Source organism: Gobio gobio, assembly GCF_949357685.1.
Source record: "Gobio gobio genome assembly, chromosome: 16".
In the NCBI taxonomy this organism is placed as follows: Eukaryota; Metazoa; Chordata; class Actinopteri; order Cypriniformes; family Gobionidae; genus Gobio; species Gobio gobio.
The window spans coordinates 45,461,805-45,483,391 of record NC_137109.1 but is presented as its reverse complement, the minus strand read 5'-3'; the positions used below and the strand labels follow the sequence as shown (position 1 = coordinate 45,483,391).

General features: G+C 41.0%; 1 protein-coding gene across 1 annotated transcript in view; it reads right to left on the bottom strand.

Moving 5' to 3' along the window:
- Window positions 1–234: 234 nt before the first annotated feature.
- Window positions 235–21,587, bottom strand: part of gfra3 (GDNF family receptor alpha 3) — a 44,129-nt gene continuing 22,776 nt past the window's right edge. Inside the window, exons 5-8 of the mRNA XM_079839647.1 lie at window positions 20,588–20,697; window positions 20,038–20,172; window positions 13,198–13,328; window positions 235–3,249 (exon numbers count right to left, since the gene is read on the bottom strand). Coding sequence (XP_079695773.1) covers window positions 3,034–3,249; window positions 13,198–13,328; window positions 20,038–20,172; window positions 20,588–20,697 — 592 coding nt within the window. The 3' untranslated portion in view covers window positions 235–3,033. The remainder of the gene's footprint in view (window positions 3,250–13,197; window positions 13,329–20,037; window positions 20,173–20,587; window positions 20,698–21,587) is intronic.

The following is a 21,587-nucleotide window of genomic DNA, read 5'->3' as shown; positions in this document are numbered from 1 at the left end:
ATCAGTTCTTTGCCGTATTGAATTCAATATATTTATAACTGTCGTGGGATGCCGCGTACATTAAAATTTGGCCAAAACAAAGGTCTTACTTCATTTCAGAGCAGCCTTCACTAAACCTTAAAATGCTGTCTAAGTAGGAAGCTCACTAGGAACATTTCTAACACTTTTCTTCTGTCCTGAAACGTTTCTGCAATGTGCATTTATTTAACGCATGGATTATTTGTTTATTTTTTTCTGAAATATTGTAATGTGAATCACTGACACCCATGCCTTTGCTCTCCTCCTCCGATGTCACTCATTCTCTGCCTCCCTCTGTTATGGCTGGGCGGACGACACTGGCCCCCGATAACAATTAAAAAATAACAACAGCCATCATAAAGGCTGCCCGCTATTTCGACAGGCGCATCAATCCAGAAGCGCTCTGGTTTCTTCTCTTAATTAACCCTGCTGATTGAGCGGGCGCGCTGTGTGGCTCGCTGACCTTGCCACGTAGGAGAAAACGTCGAGGAGCACGACGTCTGTTCAATCAGAGAGCACTCCTCTGTGTTCCTCCGCATAATAGATCAGTTCAGAATCTGATTGTTAAGTCATGTCGGGGTAATCTAAGGTGCTTCATGAGAATACCAGATGAGATATGAGCACTTTAGCTAAGCTTCCATTTCTTCCGGAGGAGGGAGGGGAACAGTAGCCCTTGCGCTTTAAAAAAACATCTGGCAGGAAGTAGACGGACACTGCATCTGAATATGCATACTGTACTTCCATTCGCACCGTCGAAAAGTTTTGGAGTCAGTAAAATAAAAAAGTAATGCCGCATGATTGAAAGTGACAGAACTTTCTATTCATTAAAGAATCCTGAAAACAGTGTATCGCAATCTCTAAAATATTAAGCATCACACCTGTTTTCAAACTTGATAATAATCATAAATGTTTCTTGAGCATTAAATCATCATATTACAATGATTTCTGAAGGGTCATGTGACACTGAAGACTGGAGTAATGAAGCTGAAAATTCAGCTTTGCATCACAAAAATAAATTGTAATATTTCACAATATTACTGTTTCTGCTGTATTTTTGATCAAATAAATGCAGCCTTGGTGAGCAGAGGAGACTCAAAAACTTTTTAAAACATCGACCCCAAACTTTTGAACGGTAGAATACCGTCTAATCTAATGATGCTCAATTATATGTGTTTTTATTCATATGATTTTATTAGTTGTTTTTAATTGTTTCAGGACAAAATTCTATTAAATGAAATGTTAAAAATAAGTATTTACTTCCAATGTAAAGGCTAGAAAGGCTAGTGTAAAATGTATATGCCGAAAAGGTTTTATATAAGGTAGGAGAAATAACTGTTTAATGTTTAATGCTATCAAAAGATTCTAGTGATAAAGTATGTTCACAAGCTGTTCAAATCATATAATTGAATTAATATGAAAAATTAGAACAAAATTCATTCATTCAAACTAAATCCATAGAATGATCTCATGATCTGAAGTGCCTGACATAACCTTTTCTTCTAAGAGTGTATTTTGATGATCTAGATGACAATATTTTGACAAAGTTATGTTTTTTGAACAGGGATTACAATATTGCGGTGTAAGTGGAATGGGATTCTGCGAGGGACCGAATCTTGTATTTTTACTACACATCTACTGAACATACTCCATCAACGTTTGAGTAGTAAGTTCTTGATCGAATCCAGTACAAGTGCGCCCATGCTTTCTCTCTCTCTCTTTTTCTCGCTTCCATGGACATGCACTAGAGAGCGAATGAAGAGAGAGTAAAAGAAACGAGATTGAGAAAAAAAGCACCGGTGTCAGCAAAAGATTTATAAGAAACAGAAAAGGCATGTGATTCTAGACTGTATGTTGTTGTTGTTTTTTTCTTCGCTGGAGGGTTTGAGTCTCTCCCCTTCTCCGTCTGTTCTTTCCCTTGATCTCTTTTTTCTATTTCGTTCCCATCACGAGTAATTCGTCCGCGTGAACACACAACAAGATAAACAGTTTGTGTTGTAAGCCATTATCTCTGTGAAAGTAAAACAACAGGCACAGGGAGCGGTACCAGGCGACAGGCGGTTGGAAAATGACTTCCTGTTTCTTCCCCTCGGGTTCTAAACCCAGACCGGACTCCGACACCTGCTGTGCAGCCATATATTTATTTATTTAGTGTGTTTATTTCTTTATTTTCGGCTTTATTACTCATGTTTTTTTCTGGTCACGGACGTGCTTTTTTATTTATGCCCCTGGTTAAGAGTGCACAGTCTGTGCTGAGTCAAAAAATGAAAGCACATCACAGATAGAGCAATAAATGAAAACCGCCTGCATCTGCGATCAGCTCCGCAGTAGGGCAGAGGCGTGTGTGTGTGTGTGTGGTTAGGTGCGTGGCCTGACTCTCGAGACATGGATGCGCGAGAATCGGACAATTCGGGAATCGTGCTCGACAAGTTTTTTCTCTCATGTCGGTGAGCAGAGATGTCAAGCGAAATCACGTACTTACAAACACACACATTTTGTCTCATTTCATACAACGACATGATCAGCGACAATAAACACAGTGGGTTTTCCAAACGCAGGCAATGCAGACTGACGGCAATGTTTTCCTGGTTTAACTCACTTTTCTGAAGCACACTGACGTTATACAATAGATACATGATATGACCAAATCATTCGGTTACCGTCGGCTACAGTCAGTCCGAGGATTTGTGAATCTTCTGTGCGATTCAAATGATTCAGCCGGGGAATCCCATTCAGAAAGCGATTCCCTAATGAACAAGCAGCTATATCTATAGCAGGCCCTCTTCCCGAGAAGGAGAAAAAGAATGAATGAAAGAAGGAAAGAGGGATAGAACAGTTGTCCGCTCGTTTTGCCCTCTGATCTGTCGTTCTTGTCATCCCTCGATGATAGGTCGTAGAGTCTGGATATAAGCGAGTACTTCAAGAGGAAGTGTGTTGGCGTGTGTTCTGTAAGAGTGAGTGTGTGTGTGTGTGTGTGGTTGTGTGTGTGTGTGTGTGTGAGAGAGAGAGCAAGGGTTTTTACCCCCAGCGGAGGGCAATCAGCAGCTGAACCACGAGTAGGAAATGAGGGACGGAGAGGGTGGCGGCCGAGCTGTGGACTCTCCCGGCCTCAGAGCCCAGGTTAGTGACTGTCGCCTTGTCCGAGAAAGGAGGGATGACGTTGAACCCTCCTCCAGTTTGGTCTTCTTCTACTTCCTCCTCTTCTTCCTCCTCGTCTTCTTCACTTTCTACCACCTTTTGGAAACAGAGAGAAATGTCTCTCAAAAAAAATGCCACCTTATCACAAGTGTGGTGTTCCCAGTCAAAATAGTCTGGCCTACAAAAATTGCTCAAATAAATCTCTCATTATGTTATGTTATTGCCAAATATTGGATTTAATCTTTTTATCAACTTGTTTTCTTTCAGTTAGGACAGGTTTTGTATTTCATTTTGGAACTTTTGATCATAGGCCTCATTAATCTGAGCTTATGCACCATTTTTTTGAGGTAAAAAAGCATGGGAGAACTTTTTTCATGCATACGCTCAGATTAATGAGGCCTGTGATCAAAAGTTCCAAAAGGAAATACAAAACCTGTCCTAACTGAAAGAAAACAAGTTGATAAAAAGATTAAATCCAATATTTGGTGATAATATAGCATAAGAGAGATTTACAAGCAATTTAAAAGGCTGTTCATTTTTGACCAGGAACACCGAATTAGGTAAAGGATCTTCAACACAGCGTAAGGGTTAAGTTGTTGTAATAATGTTTCAACCATTAGTCCCTTTCACACACTAGTGTTAATTTTGTCACCTATTTTTAATTTAGTCTTAGTCTTGTGCCAAATGTCCTTGTTAGTTTTAGTCATATTTAGTCATTCACATATCTTTTTTTGTTAGTCAAGTTTTATTCGACTAAAAGTCTCATCATTTTAGTCTAGTTTTAGTCAAAAGACAACTCAAGGTATCTTAGTCAAGTTTTAGTCGACTAAAAGTCTTGTAATTTTAGTCTAGTTTTAGTCAAAAGACAACTCAAGGTATCTTAGTCAAGTTTTAGTCGACTAAAAGTCTCGTCAATTTAGTCTAGTTTTAGTCAAAAGACAACTCAAGGTATCTTAGTCAAGTTTTAGTCGACTAAAAGTCTCGTCATTTTAGTCTAGTTTTAGTCAAAAGACAACTCAAGGTATCTTAGTCAAGTTTTAGTCGACTAAAAGTCTCGTCATTTTAGTCTAGTTTTAGTCAAAAGACAACTCATGGTATCTTAGTCAAGTTTTAGTCGACTAAAAGTCTCGTCATTTTTGTCTAGTTTTAGTCAAAAGACAACTCAAGGTATCTTAGTCAAGTTTTAGTCGACTAAAAGTCTCATCATTTTAGTCTAGTTTTAGTCAAAGGAAAAATATATTGTGTGGCAAAATAAGTTACATAAAATACATATAACCTGCATAATGTATGTGCCACAACACCATAGCTAACTGGTTGATTTACAGCGTAGATGCCTAAAATCAGCATTAGCTTATGAGACGATGGGCATAAATATCGCCTTTTAGCACTATTTTAAACTTTTTGGGGGGTTAATTTATATTTGCTTGCATTCATTACTATTCACTATTATTAACATTTTTAAATTTCACAAATAAGTAGGCAGTTATGAACTGCAATAATTTTTGAGCAACTATACATGTATATTTATTAAAGAGCCATACAGGCGCCAGTAATGGCATTACAAATGAAAATGTTTATTTTTCCAGCCACAAAATGACTCTAATTTGCCTCTTTGCATTGGAATTCTCTATTTTAACCTTAATTACTACACTAATTGTAATATAAATAATACAAATATAAGAAGACAAATGTTTTAAGTGGTCATTAATGAACCATACTTATTGCACAAATAGTATTTAGTACCAAAAGATCTCCTCAAAATATTAAATAAATATTATTGAACTAAAATATAGGCTATTTATTTGAAAAATAATTCAGGTGTATGGTCACATTTGACCACCAATGAGTATAAGTGTGACCAATTAGTAAGGAATACCTGGGGGCTAAATACAATAAAAAACATTAACATTAATGTAAACAATTTTGCATCTCCATCACTCTCCATAATATAATGATACTGTAAATGTGGTTGACGTAATAATCAATGCACACTATGCTGTACTGTTTACCAAAAATTGCTGCAAACACCTGTATAGTGAAGCTGTTATGTATCCGCTTAAGCCATTCAAATGTATTGACCATTGACACAGCGCTAGAAGTATTAGGTTTGCCAAATTTGCCCATTGGCCCCTGTCCATCATGGCCTCCTAATTATCCCCATATATACACGATTGGTATCATCCCTCAGTCTCCTCTCCACCAATCAGCTGGTGTGTGGTGGGCGTACTGGCGCAATATGGCTGCCGTCGCATCATCCAGGTGGATGCTGCACATTGGTGGTGGTTGAGGAGATTCCCCCCTTCTATGTAAAGCGCTTTGAGTGCCTAGAAAAGCGCTATATAAATGTAACAAATTATTATTATTATTATTATTAAGTATTAAGCACTCCAGGAACCACGTGAGCCGCCGTGAGATGACAGGCTGGCAGCAACAGGAGTATGAGGACCTGTATCTCATGCTGAAAAAGTAGAGACGATTGTAGACGAAAATTGAGAGATTTTATCTTAGTTTTTATTTTATGCAAAACATTTTAGTCTCGTCTTTTTTCGTCAACAATAATGCATGTTAATTTAGTCTTAGTCAGCGTTTTTGGACGTTGGTGCAGTCTCGTCATCGTCATGGAAAAAAAGGTTGTTGACGAACATATTTAGTCTCGTCTCGTCTGACAAAATTAACACTATTTCACACCTGGTATTAAGATGCGTTTTGAAAGATCGGATTACAAGTGGACGACGCTAAAAACAGGTGTAAACCGGGTTTAAAATGCTTCGAGCTTGTCCACTTTCAGCCACTTCCAGAGGTAGTCGAAAACGCATTTGACCGGATTCCTTTTGTAGTGTAAGCAGTGTGTTCGAACAGCCGCAAAAGATGTCTACTCTTCGCCTACTGACCTAATGCGTGAACAATTTAATATATTATATAATCAACATAATCACATAATAATGGGAAGTGCACTAGCCAGACAGGATTTAAACTTTATCGGCTGAAGACCCGAGTTTGGTTTGAAGAGGAAAAATGTACCAAGCACAATATTCTCTCACCATTCCTGATTTCTAACACACACTGGCTGCATCCGAAAACCTAGGCAGCTCACTCATTGCCTCACTGCCTTATCAGACAATGGCTTGTAAGGCAGCGTTTGTGCATGAAGGCACCTCACGAAACTGATTTCGGACAGACTTCTTAGGCAGTGTTACCGTTTAATGATCTACAGCAAAATAGAGAGAGCTTTGGTGAGAACTAAACAAATATTGAATTACTACATTAGTAATTTCTCGCTGGAAATGACATCAGAAGTGGAAAATGTTACATTTACACACAAACTGACCAGCAAACGCAACTTTCGGACGCCATCTTTTTTTCCAGCTCAACTGTCACAGAATGGAAAGCACAGGATTGTGGGATATCAAAGGCAGCGAAGGATACAAATATGCTGCCTTCAAAAATCGATCAGATGAAGGTATCTCAGGAGGCAGGAAGTGAAGCTAACATTAGATTCGGACGTGCCTTGGTGCCTTCCTGCCTTGAAATGTGTCCTCTAAAGGCAGCATTTTCCAGGTTTTCGGCGTGGTCTTGCGGCTATCAGAGCAGAAACGAAAGCTGCTGCTCTCCATATGTTTTTCCGTTGTCTCCGTGCAGGTTCATATGTAAATTACGCATAGACCCTCCCCTCGAAGAAATCAGGACAGAAGTGGTTGATAGGGGACAAAAGAGACGAATTAAAACACCAGGTGTAAACGGGTATGTGTCAACCTCGTCTACTTGTGATCCGATCGACCAAAACGCATCTTAATACCAGGTGTAAACTATAGGCCATAGAGTGCTCCAGTGAATGTCCATTTTTTTAGCACCCTGGTTCTGGAAGTATTTTTCTTAATCACCCCAGAAATACAGTTTTAGAAAAGTAGGAGCAGTACGATGGTGAGCGTTTGCCAGGGAGAGGGACGGAGAGATCGTGAGGGAGAGGGATTAGGAACGAACGATAAAAGGAGAAAAAGAAAAAAGAGCGTTAGAGAGAGAGAGAGAGAGACAGACAGACGAGTATGAATACATTAATATTAATGAAGTTTGACGGATGCACCGCTGCTTGCAAACACCTTTAGTTAATCCGTTCAGAGAGCGAGAGACAGGCCAAGAAAGTGAGAAGCACATCAAGAGAGACAGATCAGGAAAGACAGGGACATTTGGAGAGGAGAGATTTGCTGGAGAACACAAGTGAGAGAGCGAGTCTAGGAGAGAAATAAATGACAGCAGAAACTGAATTGAATCCTTTTTGTCTGCGGGCCCAGATTATCTCTAAGCTGAATGCTGTGGTCTGTGTGTTCTAAGAACAGAGGATGTGAACACAGTCCAAAGCGAGGACATGCGAACACAAAGACACACAGATCAGAGCAGCGTTTCTTGATAAAGTCTGCATGCCTATGGATGCCAAGGGATTATTTGCTTCTCTTCTATGTGGGCAGCAAATATACAATCCATTTTACAATACACAGTCAAGTAAGTGTTGCTATCACAGACGGTGTCATTCCCTGAAGCGCCGAAAGCTGATCGGCTATCAAGAAATTACTTTTGCTGGATATTATGCTACTGCTAATGCTAATAACATGGCCAGGGGGTCAGGATTTAGCCGATTCGCTTTAGTACTACACCATTATGCTGTCAAAAAGCATGTTTCTTCATTGACATCCATTAAAAAGTAGCCAACAAAATGTTTTTTGCAAGAAATATAAATTACAAAAAAATCTGTATTGTAGAAGATGATTTATTCGGATGGTGTTACCCCCCGAAGCTCTAGTAGCTTATTTGTCTATCAAGAAATGACTTTGGCACAGATATTATGCAAATTCGAATAGCTTGTCAATGGGGTCAAGGTTTGGCTAGTTAGCGTTAGTAATTCACCTCGTCTGGTAGATGCTGTAACTGCCTCATCATGTTGGCAAACACATTGCATCGCTTTTTTCATTCAAAAGTAGCCAACAAAATAATCTTTTATTATTTTAATTATTAAAGATTTCAACCAGCGACTTTATTTATTATTTATTTTTATTCAATTGCACTCAAGATTTATATATACATATATTTACAGGGCCTAAAACTAACTTTTTGCCACTCCTGCCAATGACCGTTGCCATAAAACAGATGAATCATTATTAAAGGGGGGGTGAAATGCTGTTTCATGCATACTGATCTTTTTGCACTGTTAAAGACTTGGATTCCCATGCTAAACATGGACACAGTTTCAAAAGCTAAGGTGGACGTTTGATGGGAGTATTTCTTTGCCAAAATTAGTACTTCCTGTTAGTCATAAGTTTCGGAAAGTTTTTTTCGATCATGGGTCCGCTTGACGTCAACAGGGCGGTACGTACGGACGGTCCTTGTATGGGCCGTACGGACAATTCTACCGGAAAAGCGCGCGCGCGCGAGAGAGAGAGCGCGTGAAAGCAATAGGCTACGCCCATCAAAGCGCTGGCTCGTAGCCAAATAACCCCGTGTTAAGGCAAAAGTGGATGGAATTTGCTTTTCCAGATTTTCAGATCGCCTAATACTGAAGGTTGGAGCGGTCCCAACGATAAAGGTCCCAACGCTGGAACCGCAGGCAGTGAGTAAGACTGCTTCAAATGTCTGTTTTTGCCTATGCCCATCAAGTAGCCCAAACATGACCACGTATTGATCAATGGAGCATGCGATGTATAGTGTGTACATTTGTTTAGCTGGCCACTATATGTGTATGTTTGTGTATTGTAAAAGCACTCCAAACAACAATACATCACTCGCGCACTTTTGTACAAATACATTTGTAAGTCGCTTTGGATAAAAGCGTCTGCTAAATGACTAAATGTAAATGTAAATGTAAACAATACACAAAGAATGAGGAAATATGTTGAACTAAATAAGCGCGCTTCTTCATTCAAATGCGCTACTATTCCATGTCTTTCTATGTAAACACTAGCCTGACGCGCAAAACCAGTCCGCTTACTACAAATCATGTCTACACAAACCACGCGTAAACACACACACACACACACACGATATAATTAAAGTATAAATGTGTAAATAACACAAGCCGCTAAGCATATTATATAGTTAGTGTAACTTATACCACATAGAGATGTCCTGCTCTAGTCGTTTTTGCTGCTGCTCCTGTTCAACTTCAGCCTCTGGGTCTGATTCCGGATCATAGATGTATGGCTGTATCTGATTAAAAGCCATTTTTTATGTTGAATAAAGTTTTTTCCCGCTTTTAGGGATGACGCAGCTTTCAGACGCACTCAACACAGTAACAGCGGCGCGCGCTCGACATTCTTTAGCTCCGCCCACACTATACGCCCCCAGCCGCACGGCTTTTTTCGGAAAGACTCGGAACAGCGCATCTTCCTTTTATAATTATAATAAAAATAAAGACTTTTCGGAGATATGCAGGATGCAATGCTACTCTATAGGTACTCAAGATTGACATGAGACTGACTGAAACTGAGTGCCCCCCCCCCCCCCCCTTTAAAGTTACAAAATGTATTCAGTCAAGAGCAGTGAGTGATTTTTTTTCTTTGTCTTTCGTTGTTTGATTAACATTAAAAACAGCAGGAATATTAGACTGCTGTCACTTTTAAGACCTGATGCATTCATCCAATATACTGATACACATGTGTTTACTAAACTGTTTACGGTCAATTAAGACATAACTGACTATGTTTGATGAGGATACTTGTCAAGACGGGCATTTTGACAATTTAGTTTGAACATGTATGTTCAAGCGCAAGAAGACGTGGAAGAGAACTCCGTTCAGTATTCGCACGCTATCTGAGATGCAGATTTCTGACAGTGTGCTTCAGATGTGTGCACGCACAAAACTTGCCACAGTGCGCGAGTGATGAATTGAGTTCCCTTGCGCGTCACCTTGCACTTGAATATTTAAATTGGCAAGGCTTAGACTTGCGCAATGATGCAGCACTGGCCAGTCAACTGTCCTGAGCATTGTCCATGTTTGTTCATGTTCGCATAATATTGCATTGTCCATGTTATGTGTGTATTGTAATATTGCATTTGCACCGCAGAATGTCTATTCGCGTCTTTGCATTGACTTGACATGTAAATCGCGTCATTCGCGTCCGGTGTGAACGCACCATTAGAATTCATAAAAATGTTACCGGCCAACTTGCAATTGACATACTCGTCAACACCAATTTTACCCTAATTTGGCTCCTGGTGTGTTACTTTTAGGCCCTGTGCATTTTGTTATTTTTATTTAATTGCACTCAAGTTAAATCAATTTATTAATTTTTTTTTAATTGCACTCAAGATTTATTTATTTTTGTTGGTTGGTTTATTGGGATGGTGTCACTGGCTATTAAGAAACTACTTTGCAAATACTATGCTTATATACCGGAGGTCAGCTACTGAGATCTGTGCAGGCAAACCTCACTCCCCTCATCTCAAGAGCCGCACGAGCAACTGACGCTATAGACTGCGGTCTTTAGCATCCTTGTAGTGTGCCCACCTTCCATGACGGAGACGCCAGTTCGAGTACCGCTCGGAGCAGGGCGAGTAGGACCCCAGAGCGTTACATTGGTGCCGTGACCCGGATGAGAGGTTTTGGGGGGTGAGTGTAACAGAGGCCAGATAGTGAGAGCTGTGCAGGTAAACCTTAGTGCGCCCACCTCCCATGATGGAGACGCTGGTTCGAGTTCTGCTCAGAGCGGGACGAGAAGGACCAGAGCGTTATATTGGTGCCATGTAACTGAGCCCAGTTACTGTGCAGGTAAACCTTACTCCCCTGATCTCAAGAGGTGTGCTAGAGACTGCGTCTTTTTTAGTGTGTCCACCTCGCATGGCAGAGACGTGGATCGAGTAAGGACCAGGGCTGCGTTTCCCAAAAGCATCGTAAGCCTAAATTGATCATAGAATAATTGCCACCAATGGTCTCTACAATCAACTTAAGGTCCTTTCAAAATTGGACGCGATTTTCGTTTCGATGTCGATTTTTTTTTTGAACACTCGCAGCAACAGAAAAGGCTTAAACCAATCACATACAAGGAAACAAAGGTCCCAAAATGTCCAGTTGATGTCATTAGCTATTCAATCAACATTAACCTTTGTCAGGTATCGCATTTCTCATGAGATTACAGCTGTACAGATGCAGCTGCATTTGCCCACTGTAGATGTACAGACAACGATATCATAACCTTTTGAGTTAAAACTCGTTGTTTTTTTTCTAACCTAATTGTGTCCGCGACTATGGAAAGTGAATGTGTTTCCGTCAGTACGACTGTGGCACTTAAATGTTTACATTGTGACTCAACTGGAAACATAGCTGGAAACACACCTGCTCCGGATCGATTGGTTCCTGAAGTGTCTGGTTGTCTCGTCAGATGCGGTGCTACTGTCTCTCTCGAGCTCCACAAATTGTCCCACGGACATTTGAAGTAAATACGTCGCAGCTGATGTGAATGGTTTTGATGCAAACTATTCGCACACAAAATATTCGTTTTTCCGCTTCGCTTTATCATTACGCGTCCGATGTGAAAGGGCCTTTAGGCGTACGATGCCTTTGATGCCTTTACATTGGTGCCATGACCCTGATGAAAGTGAGGTTTAGGGGGTTGAGTGTAAAGGAGGCCAGTTCGTGAAAGCTGTACAGGTAAACCTCACTCTCCTGATCTCAAGTGGCGCATTAGCGACAGACGCTAGAGACAGCGTCCTTGTTAGTGCGGCCACCTCCCATGCCGAAAACACCGGTTTGAGTCCCGCTCAGAGCGGGGTGAGTAGGACCGGAGGGGTTACGCCTAATGCTTATAACTTTTCCCAGCTTGCTGATAAATGATCAGAGAAATTGAGGCACAAGCTTTGCAAAGTGTATAGTCACTTTCAGATACAGCATAAAACCAAGGTAGCCACAAGACAAATTAAAGATCTGATCTAGTGACGCTGCCTAATAAGTCTCATTGAGTCATTTAAAGTTTGGCGGTTAGCCATAATGAAAGAAAAATAAAGCTGACACCCTCATTCCAAAGCACAATATAATCTGACTAAAGGGAAGAGCAAATCGATATAGATTTAATTCCCTTCCATGATTGTGTTCTTGAGGGCCTGTGGGTTGTGTGATTATTTCTGATTGAATTGGAGGTGGCAGTTCAGGCAGTTTGATTCAGACCCCACAGTGATCTCTTTAGGTACATGTGGCATTTGTTTACCAGCTTTGTGCATGCCCGAAAACCATGACGTCAAGTGAACATATCCGTGAAATCACCATTTTAAAGTAATATAAAGGCCAAGTAGGACATCTTTAACAAGGTCATGTGCGTAATGGTTAGTGGTCAGACCTTAAGGGTCAAAGCATCATGACCTATTGATTAGTTGAAAGAAATAGGTTTCTTTCAAAGGCCCTAAAGAGACAGAACAACAAAAGCACGCATTCATTACTCTTGTTCTGAAATATATGCACCACAGTTGAATCAATACAGTAAATTAACAAGGAACTTTTTGGGAGCATCCATTATGCACACGGGAAGCCGCATTAAATGCAGAAGGTGGGAATTCTGAACAAGCGTTTTTGTGCTTATTGTAGCGGCTGCAGGGGCGACGGCGTGTGACCGTGTGTTTCTGCAGTGACACGATCAGCCACACATAAACGTTTCACTTCAGTTCTCTGATCCATCAGTATGCTCAAAGCGACAGGACTGCGGGTTTGTTGGGCTCGCGCAGTAAGTTGTTTTTGTAAATCTGATGTATCAAAGGGGCAAAATCAACCACAAGGCCAAACTCGTGGGTCATTCAGTTGTTAAATTGAGGCTATGACCACAAGAAGAATTAAGAATCAGGTTTATTGTGTTGTGATATAAATGGTTCTCCAACACTGTGAAAAAAAGTTTTGGAGTATGTTTAACAAGAAAAAACGATTTCTTCCTCAAAATGTTCTGTTACTTGCAGTTTCTTTCTAATTGTTTGTTAAATGTACTAGTAAACCAATTATTTTGAGTTAGCATTGGAACTGGAGGAGATTGATAGCTTTATTGTGTTTCTATGATAGGAAATGTGTTCACTACTCACTTCATTGGGTTCAGGCAGCAGGTTGATGTTCAGCTCCTCACGCTGGACCTGGGGGGAGGGGCGAGGTGGAGGAAGGGGCGTGCCCTCAACCGGACGAGGGGTGGAGCTTCCCATGTTATCAATGGCATTACCTGTCAGGTAAAGAGATCGGGTGAGTTTAAGACTGCTTTTTTTTACCGTTTTACTTGCTAGTAAGATATAGATACAGATACTGACCTAAAATATAAAAGATTTTTTTAAACCATTTAAAGTGAATTTTACTTTGTCTGTTAGGTTTGAAGTTAGTGTACTACAAAAATTTGAAGAATATACATTTAGTCCATATTCACATTCAAAATTTACAAACATGGATTTAAAATATGTATGACTATCTCTGGGTATATATATATACTAGAAGAATAGAATAGAAGAATTTGATGAGATATGCTTTAGTTCGTATTACAATTTTGATTGCAGTCTTTGATATCATAGTCTAAGCACAATTTGAGACGTTGTTGAGATCTCTTCTTAAACTTTAGAGCAGACATACACTACCATTCAACAGTTTGGGGTCTGTCTTTTTTTTAAATGTTTTTGAAATTCTGAAGCTTGGTTTATACTAGACGCATCCGCACAAGCGTGAAGATGCGCATGGCAAAAATGACGTAATCGCGGAATAGATAGATAGATAGATAGATAGATAGATAGATAGATCTTTATTGTCATTGTATGCAATACAACGAAATTCTGTTGGAGCCATCCTCTCCAAAAGCAGCATGAAGTAAAAATTTAAAATAAAACTATAGTATATGTACACATACATCAGCACATTCTCACCCAAGCACGTCTCACACATACACATTCGTCTGATACATACAGTACACATTCATTCCTTGTTCTCAATAAATATCTATAAAACAGTAAGCATTAAACACAGCAGTATTGCACCGATTCGGGGTAGGTGGAGTGTGTATGTTTTTATGATTGTATGGGTGTATGTGCGTATGATTTCTGTAATATGTTCACAGCTCTGGGGAAGAAGCTGTTCCGAAGTCTATTAGTGCGTGTACTTGGGGTTCTCAGTCTGCCTGAGGGGAGGGTGGTGAACAGGGAGTGTCCGGGATGTGAGGTGTCCTGCCTGATGTTTGTGGCCCGTGTGAGAAGACGGCTAGAATATAATTCACCCAGGTTTGGTAGGGGGGAGCCAATGATCCTCTCAGCCGTCTTGACAACCTGCTGCAGTCCCTTTCTTTCTGCTTCTGTGCAGCTGGAATGCCACACAGTGCAGCAGTATGTCAGTGTGCTCTCGATTGTGCAGCGGTAGAAGCGTGTCAGAAGTTCCTGCGGAAGCCCATTGCGTTTCAGGGTCCTCAAGAAGAACATCTTCTGCTGGGCTTTTTTAATGGTATGGGAGGTGTTCTGGCTCCAGGTTAGATCCTCTGATATGTGCACTCCCAGGAACTTAAAGCTTGCCACCCTCTCCACCTCCTCCCCGTTGATACACAGAATGGGCGGTAGTGCGTGTTGAGAGACCCATTTTGCTTGGCGGTGTGCACGGCAAATTTTGTAACTTTGCGCGCGGCTCCACATCCGAAGATGCACGACTTTGAGGCAAATCTAGCCGAGCATGACGTCTCATCACGCCGGCACCAAGTTTTTGCATCTAAATTAGTTGCTTATGTTTTAATGAAAATAAAGATCCATGTTTAATAAAAATGTTCATGAAACTAAATGAAAATGTTTAGTGACATTAGAAAATATTTAAGAAATCGTTAATTTAGTTGTATACATGTTCTCCTATCCATATTTTGTTATAATGTCACAAGTAATAATCTCAAGGTTTACTTTGGTGAAGTTTACTAAAAATAAACATCATCACGTGTGTACCTTACTACTTCTCACCGCTGTTTCCTGATGGTTTATAGAACAACTACTCCGAGTCGCCTTCTGACGTTTCAAAGAATAGTACAATGGCAATTGCGTCAAGTTTAAACACCTCATCCGTTTGGGGAAGAGCATGCGTAGTCAGCGAAGGCTTGCGGCCCTATCATACACATACACTCTATGGGCCCTATCATACACATACACTCTATGGGCCCTATCATACACATACACTCTATGGGCCCTATCATACACATACACTCTATTGGCCCTATCATACACATACACTCTATGGGCCCTATCATACACATACACTCTATTGGCCCTATCATTCACATACACTCTATTGGCGCTTTCATACACATACACTCTATGGGCCCTATCATACACATACACTCTATTGGCCCTATCATACACATACACTCTATGGGCCCTATCATACACATACACTCTATTGGCCCTATCATACACATACACTCTATGGGCCCTATCATACACATACACTCTATGGGCCCTATCATACACATACACTCTATTGGCCCTATCATACACATACACTCTATGGGCCCTATCATACACATACACTCTATGGGCCCTATCATACACATACACTCTATGGACCCTATCATACACATACACCCTATGGGCCCTATCATACACATACACCCTATGGGCCCTATCATACACAAACACTCTATGGGCCCTTTCATACACATACACTCTATGGGCCCTATCATACACATACACTCTATGGGCCCTATCATACACATACACTCTATTGGCCCTATCATACACATACACTCTATGGGCCCTATCATACACATACACTCTATTGGCCCTATCATACACATACACTCTATTGGCCCTATCATACACATACACTCTATTGGCCCTATCATACACATACACTCTATGGGCCCTATCATACACATACACTCTATGGGCCCTATCATACACATACACTCTATGGGCCCTATCATACACATACACTCTATGGGCCCTATCATACACATACACTCTATGGGCCCTATCATACACATACACTCTATGGGCCCTATCATACACATACACTCTATTGGCCCTATCATACACATACACTCTATGGGCCCTATCATACACATACACTCTATTGGCCCTATCATACACATACACTCTATGGGCCCTATCATACACATACACTCTATTGGCCCTATCATACACATACACTCTATTGGCCCTATCATACACATACACTCTATGGGCCCTATCATACACATACACTCTATTGGCCCTATCATACACATACACTCTATTGGCCCTATCATACACATACACTCTATTGGCCCTATCATACACATACACTCTATGGGCCCTATCATACACATACACTCTATTGGCCCTATCATACACATACACTCTATGGGCCCTATCATACACATACACTCTATTGGCCCTATCATACACATACACTCTATGGGCCCTATCATACACATACACTCTATTGGCCCTATCATACACATACACTCTATGGGCCCTATCATACACATACACTCTGTGGGCCCTATCATACACATACACTCTATGGGCCCTATCATACACATACACTCTATGGGCCCTATCATACACATACACTCTATTGGCCCTATCATACACATACACTCTATGGGCCCTATCATACACATACACTCTATTGGCCCTATCATACACATACACTCTATTGGCCCTATCATACACATACACTCTATTGGCCCTATCATACACATACACTCTATGGGCCCTATCATACACATACACTCTATGGGCCCTATCATACACATACACTCTATTGGCCCTATCATACACATACACCCTATGGGCCCTATCATACACATACACTCTATTGGCCCTATCATACACATACACTCTATTGGCCCTATCATACACATACACTCTATTGGCCCTATCATACACATACACTCTATGGGCCCTATCATACACATACACTCTATGGGCCCTATCATACACATACACTCTATGGGCCCTATCATACACATACACTCTATGGGCCCTATCATACACATACACTCTATGGGCCCTATCATACACATACACTCTATTGGCCCTATCATACACATACACTCTATGGGCCCTATCATACACATACACTCTATTGGCCCTATCATACACATACACTCTATGGGCCCTATCATACACATACACTCTATTGGCCCTATCATACACATACACTCTATTGGCCCTATCATACACATACACTCTATGGGCCCTATCATACACATACACTCTATTGGCCCTATCATACACATACACTCTATTGGCCCTATCATACACATACACTCTATTGGCCCTATCATACACATACACTCTATGGGCCCTATCATACACATACACTCTATTGGCCCTATCATACACATACACTCTATGGGCCCTATCATACACATACACTCTATTGGCCCTATCATACACATACACTCTATGGGCCCTATCATACACATACACTCTATTGGCCCTATCATACACATACACTCTATGGGCCCTATCATACACATACACTCTGTGGGCCCTATCATACACATACACTCTATGGGCCCTATCATACACATACACTCTATGGGCCCTATCATACACATACACTCTATTGGCCCTATCATACACATACACTCTATGGGCCCTATCATACACATACACTCTATTGGCCCTATACATACACTCTATTGGCCCTATCATACACATACACTCTATTGGCCCTATCATACACATACACTCTATGGGCCCTATCATACACATACACTCTATGGGCCCTATCATACACAAAACACTCTATGGGCCCTATCATACACATACACTCTATGGGCCCTATCATACACATACACTCTATGGGCCCTATCATACACATACACTCTATTGGCCCTATCATACACATACACTCTATGGGCCCTATCATACACATACACTCTATTGGCCCTATCATACACATACACTCTATGGGCCCTATCATACACATACACTCTATTGGCCCTATCATACACATACACTCTATTGGCCCTATCATACACATACACTCTATGGGCCCTATCATACACATACACTCTATTGGCCCTATCATACACATACACTCTATTGGCCCTATCATACACATACACTCTATTGGCCCTATCATACACATACACTCTATGGGCCCTATCATACACATACACTCTATTGGCCCTATCATACACATACACTCTATGGGCCCTATCATACACATACACTCTATTGGCCCTATCATACACATACACTCTATGGGCCCTATCATACACATACACTCTATTGGCCCTATCATACACATACACTCTATGGGCCCTATCATACACATACACTCTGTGGGCCCTATCATACACATACACTCTATGGGCCCTATCATACACATACACTCTATGGGCCCTATCATACACATACACTCTATGGGCCCTATCATACACTCTGCGCAATGCGATGGCAGGTGTGACGCAAGTGTTTTTTGCTAGTTTCAGCCTGACGCAGTTATCATTTTAATGTCCAGCGCCACATTGTTTAAATAGCAAATGCACTAGCGCCCATCTGTTCATCCATGTGCGTGCTGGTATGAAAATGAGGTGTGTCCGGGCGCATTGTTGGCGCATTGCTATTTTGTGGAAACTGAAAACAACTGCGCCATTGACCAACAAAAACCTGGTCTAAAGTAATTTATTATTAGTTATTTAAAGGGCACGTTAGTAATGTACGCCTATAGGCTGGTGCACAACGTGCGTACACTCTGCTTATTACACACACAGAGACGCACAACAGCACACAAACATTTTTAAATATTAAAAATAAAAGGATTCCTCTCCGCTCGCAAATTCCGCCATGTAAACAGCGAATCTGCCATGGTGCAAGCGCAACTGGCTTTTAAAGGGAATGGGAGATGAGACTCTGATTGGTTTATTGCACGTTACGCCCAAAACACACCCATGATGACTCATTAAGAGACTAGGTACAATCATTTGGACCACCATTTTTTCCGTTGTTAAAGGTGCAGTGTGTAAATTTTAGCGGCATCTAGTGGTGAGGTTGCGAATTACAAACGCCACCGCTCACCCTTCAATTTCGAAGCACATAGAGAAGCTACGGGGGCTGACAGAGGACAAAAATGTCATCGTCTGAGAGAGCAGAGAGTAGCTAGCGCTCTGTAGAGAAGTTTGTCCGTCTAGGGCTATTGTAGAAACATGACGGCCCAAAATGGCGTTTTCACTGTAAGGGGACCCGCGGTGTATGGAGATAGAAATGGCTCATTCTAAGGTAATAAAAACAACACGATTTATTATGTAAGGTCTTTATACTCCACTGAAAACATAGTTATGTGTAGTATATTGCATTTCTGTCAATAGATCCTCATAAATACTACACATTGCACCTTTAAACTAGCACACGCCCTAAGTGCACCTGCGCCATGTGCGTCAGACCATGCACTCAGATCGTTAAAATAGGGCCCTAAGTCTCTTATGCTGAGACTTGGTCTGCATTTATTTGAGCAAAAATACAGTAAGAACAGTAATACTGTGAAAAAAATGGTTTTCTATTTTAATATATTTTAAAATGTAATCTATTTCTGTTCAAAATAACAGCATTTATTTGAAACAGAAAAAAGACTTTTGTAAAAGTTTGTCACTTTTGATCAATTTAATGCGTCCTTGCTGAATAAAAGTTGTGTACCATTATTGGGATTTTTTTTGCAGGAGATGTTGTTACTCTATGAAAAACAATTGAGATGGAAATGAGATCTCATTTGGGATTTGTGCCAAGCTGTAACTTAAACCAAAGATTCCAAGGAAAATCCCGCTCCAACACGAACCCACCCCAACTTCCTATTTCAATAGAAAATGTGTCATCACAGAAGAAAAAAAACTGAGAAATTCATACTGCAAATATGTCAGAGCAGTGCCATATTTACACTCTTTTCTCTGACATTAATATGATCTGTAAATGATATTCTTGGATACTCACGCAGACAGGTGTTGCTGGTGAACATGCGCAAGATACGCAGGCAGTCCTGCCACTGGTTCCCGCTGCCTTCGCAATTACACCACTGCGACACCTCTGTACTGCTGTTACTCACGTAGTTTGGTGTCATGATGGTACCTGTGGAGGGAGGGAGGGAGATAGAAAGAGGGGATGAGAGCCAGCCAGAGGAAAAGATCCCATGCCAATTAGCCCGAAGCCCATCTGGGAGAATCTCCAAGCAGTGTAGTCTATCCACCCCCCTCCGCTTTAATTATGTTGCCTCAGGTTGTCCCGCTAATTCAATCTAAGTGGCACACTGGGTTAAAGTAAACCCTCAACATGTAGTTGAACCCAAACTCCTCTGACCAATCGTTCCCGTTACCAGTTCTCGTTTCAGTGAGTGAGCTCACTCCAGCAGGACGCAGAAGTGCTCGTCATTAAAAATGTAATATTATTTAAGTACAGACTATGCAGTGACGTATCGATTTGTGCGTTTTGTACTCTTCATTAAGCTTGTCCATTTTTTTCAAGGTCATCCAAGGTGGTTTCTCACCGATGAGCCCAGCGTAGGCCTTGAGGCACACGGCTCCACTTTCCCGGAGACAGCCGGAGGCATAGACAGAAGACGGCTGACAGTTCTGCTGGAAATCAGCCAGTCTTGACCTGATGGACCAGACACATTTGAATATGGACACTGGATGACTAGAACAAAAATGTATGTCAAATTCTGGCAGAGGAAATGTATACACAGAATGTATGAACAGATGCTCAAATCTGATTTGTATCGATTCATACTATGCGATTTTGTTCTTTGTAGTGAGTACAGTTTTTGTCAGAGGTGGTTTGAAAAGTGAGGGGGGAACATTAAGAACCTTATCAGTGTTGTTCGGGAATATTAATTAGTTCACTCTATAGTTGTAACTGGTTTACTGACAAACAATTATGTGGGTGATTGCTATATTAGTTTTTGTAATTGTTTACCAAATGCACACTTGGTCATTACATAGCTGTCAACCCTCCCGTTTTTTCCGGGTTTCTCACGTATTTTAGCTCTTTTCCCGCTGTCTTCCCGTTTTAGTATTTTCCCGTAAAATATCCCGTATTTTTACGTTCTGATTGTGTTAACTCAGAACACGCAACTATCTGGTGTAGTGCCAGAAGACGCGAATGAGAAGTCGCGCGCACTGTGAGAAAATTTGTCTGTGCACTCATCCGAGAGCGCGCACACGTCTCTCAGCGCGCAAATATTGAGTTCTCTTTCAAGCTTGCTCTTGAATGGAAAAACTCACGCAAAAATTATGTCAACATGTCCATCTTGATGAATATTCTAGCAGACATAGTCTGTATATGCCTTGAGTAAACTTTACACAGTCCAGAAAAGACGACGCATATCCGAGGTCTTAAAGGGGCAGTAGCCTTTACAGCTGTCTGTTTAATGTCAAACTAAAGACAAGGGCATCACTCACTGCTCTTGATTGAATAGCTTTTGTAAGTTTAATAGGATTAATCTTTAATTTATACAGTCAAATATGCAATGTTATTTTACATTTGAT